This window comes from Morus notabilis, unplaced genomic scaffold (assembly GCF_000414095.1).
Source record: "Morus notabilis unplaced genomic scaffold, ASM41409v2 Scaffold57, whole genome shotgun sequence".
In the NCBI taxonomy this organism is placed as follows: Eukaryota; Viridiplantae; Streptophyta; class Magnoliopsida; order Rosales; family Moraceae; genus Morus; species Morus notabilis.
In genome coordinates this window covers 312,223-322,464 of record NW_010357689.1, presented here as the reverse complement: position 1 = coordinate 322,464, position 10,242 = coordinate 312,223, and the positions used below count along the sequence as shown (strand labels likewise).

The 10,242-nt window shown below is 33.2% G+C and overlaps 1 protein-coding gene across 1 annotated transcript; it reads right to left on the bottom strand.

Annotated features, from left to right (window-relative positions):
- Window positions 1-2,750: 2,750 nt before the first annotated feature.
- LOC21401523 lies at window positions 2,751-4,963 on the bottom strand. Its single transcript, XM_024174611.1, has 4 exons — window positions 4,235-4,963; window positions 3,634-3,726; window positions 3,066-3,133; window positions 2,751-2,974 (listed from the first exon to the last, which is right to left on the bottom strand). Exons 1-4 carry the CDS (start codon window positions 4,916-4,918, stop codon window positions 2,821-2,823), a joined length of 999 nt encoding a protein of 332 aa, XP_024030379.1. The 5' UTR covers window positions 4,919-4,963; the 3' UTR covers window positions 2,751-2,820.
- Between the last annotated feature and the right edge of the window lie 5,279 nt (window positions 4,964-10,242).

Sequence of the window (10,242 nt, the reverse complement as noted above, 5' to 3'; positions counted from 1 at the left end):
GCTGGTAAATGTTATAAAAAGTCAGATTTTTTTTAATAAATATAAAAAGTTAGAGTTAATAAAAAAAAAGCAATAAAACACTTATTTGCTTACGTGTATTTCGTTTAAATTAAGAAGGAACATATGATTAATATCCAATACGATCAACGAATGCAATAAAGCACCATTAAATTTTTCAGCAAAAAAAAAAAAAAAGCACCGTTAATTTCCAATAAGACTTCTAGTTCATTGAATTTGCAAGAGTTTAACAATGTCCTCTCCTATCTTTAAACTTTTCTGAAAAATTTAGTACTAGATAGAACTCTCCTAATAACAGTTATTAAACTTTGCTGTGTACAACTGAACTGAAATTTACTTAACTTGTGGAAGTCAACTTCTTGTCAACTAATAGGTCTTCTCTGACATGATGCTTACGATTCATTTCTGAAAAATAAATATTTTTACTGCAATCCCTAGATATGGCAGATTCTTGTGGCAGAAATAAGTATTATATCCATTTTTTCTTTTAGCAAAAAAAAAAACAAAAAACAAAAAACAAAAACAAAACAAAAAAATGGTTATATTTAGTCCCAGAGGAAACATTTTTATTACAACAAGTGTTATTACTGTATATAAGGATAGTCAATGCATATCTTACCATGTATTAATCATTGCATGTGGATCCATTACTTCCCAACACACTTGGGGTCCAAGGCCTAACCCATGATCAGAAAAGATAGTGAAGTCATGTGCTACTATATTCTTGGAAGAAAAGGTATTGTTTATGAATAATTTTCATGTTAAACTGAAGAACAATGATTGATCATCAAGAGGTCTTTTTGCCCAAGAGATTCCTTTCTCGTTCACATTGGGACTTTTTTTATGATGATATATATATATATATATATATATATGTGCGCGCGCGTTATTACTATTTTACATGAAAGTTTTGACGCGTACTTAATATGTCTACCCATAAAGGAAGAACGGTAGATATGTACATAAATTCCTTTAATGCGCCGTCTCTAATAGTCCCATCCCCAAGTGAAATAATTGAGAGACGAATAAAGGAAAAGACTCGATTCGACCTATATAACCCCACATGCGTGGATAAGATTGCAACTAACCGAAGGATAAGATTTCTGATGGAAAAACATACCCCGGGTAATATGCGGAAGCATTTCGATGTTGTCGTATCGAATCTCCATTCAGCACCGATTAAAAGATTGTCACGGGAAGGCTCATGATATTTCATCGTCAGAGCATGATCTTTATGTTCCAATTCACGATCTTTCTACGGTTATGATCATCAATACGTCCTTGATTGCTCACGATATGCGTGATTATTGTAAAGTCAGAACTCAAACAACGACGATAAATCTACAGTCTAAGAACACCTTTCGAGAAAATAAAGTGAAGAAGAATGAAGGACAGAGGGGAAGGAAGGAGAAAATATCACGTATCTAAGAAACTGACTCAATCTTAGTCTCAGTCTCACTCTGACATGTGGCAATATGGTCCTTAATTAAAATTTAAAGGACTCCTATTAGTTATGGATATTTCAGATAACTCACTAACCTACTATCTGAAGATTATTTATTAAATTAAAATCCAATTCTAATTAAATAAATAATACCACATGGCTCAAGCCACTATGATTATTGTGCTATTTATAGACCCAAACTCCAACAGCTTCAAACATAAGCAAAACTCCCTACAATAAGCGAACACTATAAACAAATAATTTGGAAAATATGCGGTTCCAATAAAGCATAGCTAGCTAGTTAGGAAAGCATATATTTTTTGAGACGGTTGTTTTCATGAGGTTCGTTTGCTATCTGCTAATACTTTTTTTTTTTTTTGGCAGGCAAATATACCAATACGTATACATACCATTTTCGATTCACTTCTTTGTCACTAATATTCTACCGAACTTATGCGACTAGACGACTAATTAATAATAAGAAGGAGAATTTGTACGAGTCCGGGGGAAAAGGGTGCGTAGACTTGCAACATCACTCCAAACAACGATATTCAGGCCACCATATTTATTAGTACCCAATCGCACAATCCCTCAATATCTACAGGATATGATATGTTTAACCAGAATATCGAACATGAATATATATCGTAGGCAGCTGTGTTTTGAGTTCAAAGTTGAACCGTGTTTTCCCAAATTTCGTAGGAGAAAAGTAGGTAAACCGTAATAAAAAATCCCAACACATGAGTATTCATGACAATTTTGGAGAGTATAATTACAGAGTTTTTTTTCTTTCCTTTTATGTAATAAAAAGTGAGACCGTTGGTATCCTTACACCCAACCCGGCGTCTATAAAAAAGGAATCAACTGGTTCCGTCAGTGTAATGGTCAAGGGCCTAAACCTATTATCCTGATCTCATTCACAATCCCGGTTTCACCAGTACCACTGGCCCCTTATACCCACCTATATGCGAGCATTACCACTTTTAAGGCTGAAACTCTTTTTTGTGAGTACGTGGGCATTCGAACCCTGAGCTCTGAATGAGGGAGACTTAGAGCAAGCAAATTCTGAGTGTGAATGAGGGAGACTTGAGATATGTATCTTTGTCACGTCCATGCCACGACCACCGGTGGTGTATTATTACAGAGATATGAACTCAAAACGTCCAATATTTTGATGACATATTAATTTATCAGTTCTTCTATAAACTCTTAGAAGGCAGGCCACTACAAATACTCACACTGCACATATATAAGGTATAATTCTTACTAATTTGAATTTCTTTTCCCATAAAGCTTTCTTTAATATAATATTATAGTTATAACAAGCCATCAAGGATCCAGCAGAATCCCAATTTAGTCTAACATAAGTAAGAGTCTCCTATATCATGGTGCCCGTGCTTCAAAGACAAGAGAATTTTCTTGAGGCTGTTGTTGTACACAAAGGGTCGCTCTATGTGAACAAGATGGCCAGCCTCTTTTATACCGTGTAGGGTTGCTTTATCCTCCAGTTGCCTGCAGTGATTTTAAAAAATTGTTGACATCTCATGAATAAAAGAAATTTAACGCAGAGTGAAATTAGTTTATAGATCGATATGTTACATACAATACCACGTCCTGGACCATTTTCAAGTTGAATATTTTGTCATCCTCTCCCACAAGAAAATGTATACTCTGCGCATGCAAAGATATAGTTTTTTAATAAATAAAAAAAGAATGGTCAACTCGTATAGAAGATTACAAAATAAATTTTTTTTTTTCAATATGTGGTTTTAGTGCACTGCTATCGTGTATAAAATGACAGTTACCATATATATATAGCACTTAATATATCGCCTCAGATTCCTCCTTAATTTCAATCATATCAAGTACTGGAAATTGATCAAAAAGAACTATATATGACAAAATTTTTGTGTGAACAAGAGTACCATGTCTTTAGCTTCCATACATATATATATAGATTATATGTTTGGTTACATATGTCTGGCTAATCATTCTTGAAGTAAAAGTAGAAGAATGCCAGAATGATGAATTTAACTTTAACAATTATGAATATACATACATAAATATGATATTATATTTTATATAGAAATTTTAAATAATTATATTTCCATTGATTGATATAACCTTATAAGAATCCAATTATATATATATATATATATAGACACACACACCTGCAGGGAAAAGTTAGGAATGAAGTAGTCCTCGTCATTTATGACTAAAGCCTCGAGAAGTTCAACTTTCTCCCTTCTGTTATTGAACATGACCTGCACATCATAAATTTATTGAATATATTAGCATTTCTCAGTGCTACTTGCTAATTTCGTAGATTAAACTTTAATTAGGGTACAGATATGCTAGATTAATCATATCCAAAAAAATTGTATCTGAGTTTGTTTTACGGAAGACTGAAAAGAATTCTATCAGATAATTGTTAGGTTAGATTCAAATGGAATAAAAATTGTGGCTGATAATTGGTGTATATATATTATTTGCCAGATACAGTCTAACATTTAGGTAATCGATCAAATCATAGATGGTAAAGTAAAGCTATTGAAGAAATGTACGAATAAATCTTTCTCGTGACTGGTAACCTGTAATATACTAGTCTGCTACAGTGCTCCTCGAAAAATAAATATTTCTCATGACTAACCTATAAATATAACTGCTCATATAATTCAATAAAAGACCTTATAGTTAGTGTACATATATTTTTAACTCTAATTGAATCCTTCTCCCCATAAATCGTTAAAATATGCTTAAAATTATATATACCTCCAAATAATGTCTAAAAGCCCAACTCGGAAACCACAGCTTTTTCTGAGTAACAACAAAGAAAAGCCTCTTCAAATCCTCAACAGTTTTCGGCACCAAAAGCTCGGACCAGGACTTAAACCCTATCCTCGGCAGTCTCTCGTTGCTTAACGACTGGGTCAAGCCCACGACCGAGCCAGACACCACCAAGTGCCGGACCAGCTCAGGCCACAGCTCGGCCAACTTGAACCCTACAAACCCTCCATAACTAAACGCCACCACTACACACCTCTCCACCCCCAAAAGCTTCAAGCCTTTCGCCAAGCACTCAGCTTGAAACTCAGGCGACCGTTTTCCGCTCTCCGAGAAAGAGTCTCCGAAGAAGAGAAAGTCCGGTACAAAGACCGAGAACTCCCTCGTTAAGGCCGGTATCTGGAACATCCACGTTACGACACCATTTGCTGCAAATCCATGAAGCAGAACAAGAACGGGTTTGTCTAGGGTTTTGGCTGAAACCCAAAAGTTCATGATTGTTCCTTGCTCAATTTCCAGTTTCTGCCGTTTTAGACCCAACAGGTTCATCGCTGCATGTAACAAAGGATTAACTAGGCATACAAATATGTTCACCATTTTTTTCTTTTTTGTTTTTTTTTTTTTTTTTGCTTGAATGGCTGGACAGCGTGATAGTGATGCCTTTCTGTACATATGCGTAATGTGATATTCTAATACATTCTATTTAGAGCTAGTATTTTTTTTCCCCTACTTTCAGCCAAAGATAAGGTTAGTTATGGGTGCAGTACTACTGCCTTCTTATTTTATACTTCAGTTATATATGATCGCCAGTTTTCTGAAGTAAGATATAATAAATAAATAAATATTCGCGTTGAATTCTTGCTATAATGTAAAGTTCTACCCGACAAAGCCACGAAAGAGCTCCAGCAGAGTTTATGGCTTTCTTTCCCTTGTGTCGACAATTTAATATAAGAAATTCCCACCCGCACCAGCTTGTAGCCTTATGCGAAGATATATATTAAAGCTGCAACTACTTTCATGACACCTTCAAATGGACGGCAAAAACATTTTACGTATATTTTAGAAGTTGCATTATAATAAAGTTCAAAGTTTACCAACAAAAATCATCCTGAAATTATCAATTGAGAATATTTGAAGAATCATCCATTTTACCACGTTAAGACACCATTTAGAGCTCGCTTAAGACACCGTTAAAAATTTTTCCTTTATCAAACTAACTACACAAGATTAAATTATCATTAAAAGGTTGACATCTCAATGATGACAGTACAAAAATTTCAATCTATGATCAGTTTTGGAAGAGAATTTTGTGTGATTTTTAGTTGTAAAAAGTAAAATGTGACAATTCTTATTTTTCTAGATCAAATTTAATTTTCTTTATGTGTTTGGGAGCGTTGAAAAGAGAGAGGAAAGAAAATAGAGGAAGGATTTTGGAGAGAAAAATGAAATTTTAGGTTGTTTGGTAGAGAGCAAATGAGGAATGAAAGAAAATGAAAATCTATGAGGCTCACAAGTTTTTAATCCTTCCAACTTTGGGAAGAAAAGAGGAGGGAAAAACACTGCAAGAAAACTTGGATTTAACTACAAACCATTTTTGTAGGTATATGTTAAAATTTTGTGGCTAAAGGAATTAGCTACAAATTTTTTATTTGTAGTTAGGTCATAGCTACATCGTCAATACTAAATGTGCCTAGCTACAAAAATTGTGTGTTTGTCGCTCAATGTGTTACCATTAGCTACAAATAAATTTTGTAGCTAAATGTGATAATTTTAAGTACAAATCATTTTGTAACTAAAGACTAAAAGCTTTGTAGCTAATTTGACAAATTTGTAGCTAAAAGTTAGTCTTTTAACTACAAATCAACATTTTGTCACTAACTCGGATTGAGAATTAGTGACAAAATGCTAATTTTCTTTTTAAAAAAATTTGTACCAAATTCCATATTTCAAATATTCAATTGAAAAGGATTATTCATCATAACAAATCTCAGTTCCAATACTAAGATTATTCACATCAATCTAATACTAACTAGTTAAAAGGAAAGTATTAATCAGTCTAAGATTAACAGTTATACTGTTTAGATTCTATACACGTTTCTGTTAAAAATTTCATACGCAAGAAGCTTGGCCTTGTTCTGAAGAATCTGGTTCTGGAATTACTGCCACTGCCTCTTGTCCTTTGGCTGGTTGGGTGGAATTTTTGCTCCTCTTATTGCAACATTTGGGAATTCCTCTTCCTTCTAAATTTCGCCATCCAGAGACCGCACTTGATTATTTTACACTTCAGTAATCTGTAATTATTAAACAGCAATGATCAACAAAAACTAGCATATTATATAAGAGATGAAACAAGGTCAGTAAATCCGCGGACTACTTATTATAGTCCCAAGTCTTTAATTTTCTCATTCCTGTGATAATCAGTTGAAAAGAATCAGACCCAGTGGCCAAAAAATGCACAATTTCCTCACTCGGGTTTGCCTAGATCTCAGCTTTAGTGATCACAAGCTCGCTGGAATTTGGTTCATGTGGGTTCATTGGAAAGTCGTTCAAATTCAAGGTCTAATTGTAAGTTCATTGTGAGGTCAAATTCTTACAACCTTATACTCATTATAAAGTGCAAAAGATGAAAAAAAAAATACATAAATTGAGCAATAATTTAGGGTTAAAAGTGTCAATACCTGGAGTATTTGTGAACGAATAAGCTCCCCCTAGCATATCACGTCGCATGGCAGCAAGCGAGCTTGTAGCTCAGCCTTCATGCGCTCCATGAAAGATGTCTCAAGGGAGGCTTGCTTGTTCTCTAGCACACGAATTCTTTCCAACAGCTCGTCGTTTTTCTTCTCAGCAGCTTCTGCTCGTTGCTTAGCTTCTTGTGCATCTTTACGGAGCTGCTCATTGAGTTCTTTGACTTGTATGTGTTAGGTTTTGGTCCAGCCCCTAAGCCACGCACATACCCCGATTATAGCGGCATCACACAATCGAAAATTTCATCAAGCGTCCTTGAACCTTCCTCATCCATTGTTTCATATTCAAGGTCGGTAACTATGAGTGAAGTGCATCTTATATCATTGACATAAAAACCTATAGAGACAAATTTAAAGGAATTTTGGGTCTGTCAATAAAATTTTAGAGAGATTTCGGATGAAAAATTATTCACCAAGTATAGCTCCCATTGTGAAGGGTGATAGACTCAATTTGGCCCAATGCCCAAAAAATGATTTTGAAAGGGAACAAATGAAGAACATTCCATATGCTTATGTTGTTGGCCCAGTGTCAATCATAAATGCACGATATTGTTAACAAGTAATAAAGAGTGGCGACATTATTAAATAAGTCATCGCAAAAAATAGTCGTTCTTGATAGAATTTTCTGTAACCTTTTTTTGTGATGATACGTGTCGTCGCAAAAACAGTCGTCCTGAAATTTTCTGAAACTATTTTTTGCGACGACTTTTCAATATGTCGTAGCAAAAAATAAAGAACTATTTGTAACTTATTCGCGGGAAACTGCCAAATTTTCTACCTCTTTTTGGCCACATCACCTCCAGCTATAGCTATTAATATTTGCGACGACATGTCGTCGCAAATAAAGGACAAACTAGCACCAAATTAGTTTTGGCACCAACGGATATTAGCGACGACATTTTGTCGCCAATAAATCAAATTTTAGCAACGATATGTCGTCACAAATAGTGAAATTTTGTGCAACGACATGTCGTCGTAATTAGTGAATGTGACGACAAGTCATTCAAAAATTTTATTTTCTTTTTGGCGACGACATATCGTTGCTAATGTTGTAATTTTAGCAACAATAAATGTCGTCACTAATAACCCTTTTTGTTATAGTGTTAATTCTAGTGTCTACTAAAATTAATAATGGTAATATTATCAATGTAATTACTAAAAGGACCTTTTCATAATTAAATAATCAGTGACTATATAGTAATTCATTAAAATAGATAAATAAATTTAACATTTCTTTTCTTTAACAGGGAATCAATACCAATGTGACGTATTGAGATTTTCTTTCCTCATTGTCTATAAAAATTAAGCTTTTATGGATAAATAAATTTCATAGATCAACATAAATGTATTTGTTTTAGGATACTAAGCTTAACAAATTCCTATTTGCCCTAAATTAGTAGATGTGTAACATGTTATGCGTCTCATGCTCTCAACATGACACTTGAGCTTTTAGCCGCCAATGTCTTTGTAAAATGATCGACAAGAGTGTAGAACGCGATCTTGCAAGTACAACTACATCTCTTAGCATTATGTGATCAGTTGCCTATCTTTTATTAATAGGTGTTTAAATTAAAGATTGCAACATTAATTGGAATGAAAGGATTATATCTGTCTCCAATACAAAAATGACAAATCATTGAACACATTAATCGATTTAAAAAAATAAAAAAATAAAAATTAAGACTCCTAGCCCTGCTAAAAAAACACACATACCCAAACTTCCTTTTTCGTATGGTACACTGAGTGAGAAATAGGATTAAGCTTGTAAGCTATGCTAGACCCATCTTTGGTGCCTTATTTTTGATCGGATAAAAAGGAAATGAGACAAATACCTTTTAAGAATGTATGTGTTTAGATTTTTATCATGTACTATTGATTAATACTCTTTTTAGTCAAATAACTATAATAGTAAAATAGTATTAATCAAGAATAAAGATAAAAATTCAGACTCATGCACTTTTAATGGTAAGTTCTATCAATTGTATCCTGGATAAAACATCTAAGATCACAAGCTTTTCCCATTTACATACATATGGATAAGAAATTCTACTGAGAAGTGTTGGATTATTAATACCAAGCCATAATTCAAGCCCCAATTGTGGTGGGAGGGAACCACTTTTAAGGGTTTTCTTTACTTTATTTCTGTTTTCAAAATAAATTAACATATTTTAAAATTTAAAGTTGATTAATCATTTTTTATTTATAGAAATATAAAATTAATGCAATCCAACCCAAAATAGCACAAAACATAATATGAATATATGATAACTATATTACGTAGGGTAATTATGTAAAACTTAAACTAGAAAATGTGAATATATAAATAATAACCCATTGTTGGGTAACAGTTCTATAAAATGTCGCGCATTCCAAATTCCTCAGAAGCAGCAGTAGGCGGAGCAAATTACAGCCCAAAAAACGATATATTGAAAAACAAAAGCAAAAAAATAAAAAAGAATAAAGAATAAAGAATAACAGTAAAAAATTAAGAAAAGAAAAGAATAAAAGAAAAACTAAAAAGATCTGGATCAACAAAAGCAATTAGGGGCAACGTCTACGTCTAGTCTAGCACTCTTAACGTTTCCGTTATTATTCCTGATTTTACTTTTTGTTAATCCCGAGTCTAACTAAGTAAAGAAGTAGGCACACAACCACGAGGATTTTAGTCGTCACTTATCAATTCATGGCAATATATATAAGAAAACTAAAGTTCACAAGTTAAGCAAATATTAAAAGTTAATGATAACGAAAAAGAAAATTGAAACGAAACATTTAGTTCTCTAAAAGCGATTGCTTGACGTATACCAATTGGTGAGGTTTATGTTTTCTGATTTTTGTTTGAAATAAAAAAAAAATCAACAATCATTTCATGAACACGGAAACACTTTTCATGGCAAACTTGTTAAGTTACGAGTCTTACGACCTTTTCATTTATATTATTATTTACATAGAGACTAGAAATAGAAATATGAACGTTAATTAAGTTGTTGGTCAAGCAAGCTAAGCACTAAAAAATGAACTTAATTAAATCACAAAATATTCTTGTAACATTTATAGTCATTACCATTATATGTGACTAAATGTACTTTTGAGTCACGATCTTATGACTAACATGAACTTTGTTACAAATTTTTAGTCACGGGAACTTTTTTGGCATGACAAACATTTTACCGTGACAAGAAAACTCATGTCTAAAAGTTTTAGTTACACTAAAAATTATTACGACCAAATGCATATTAGTCATAGGGTTGT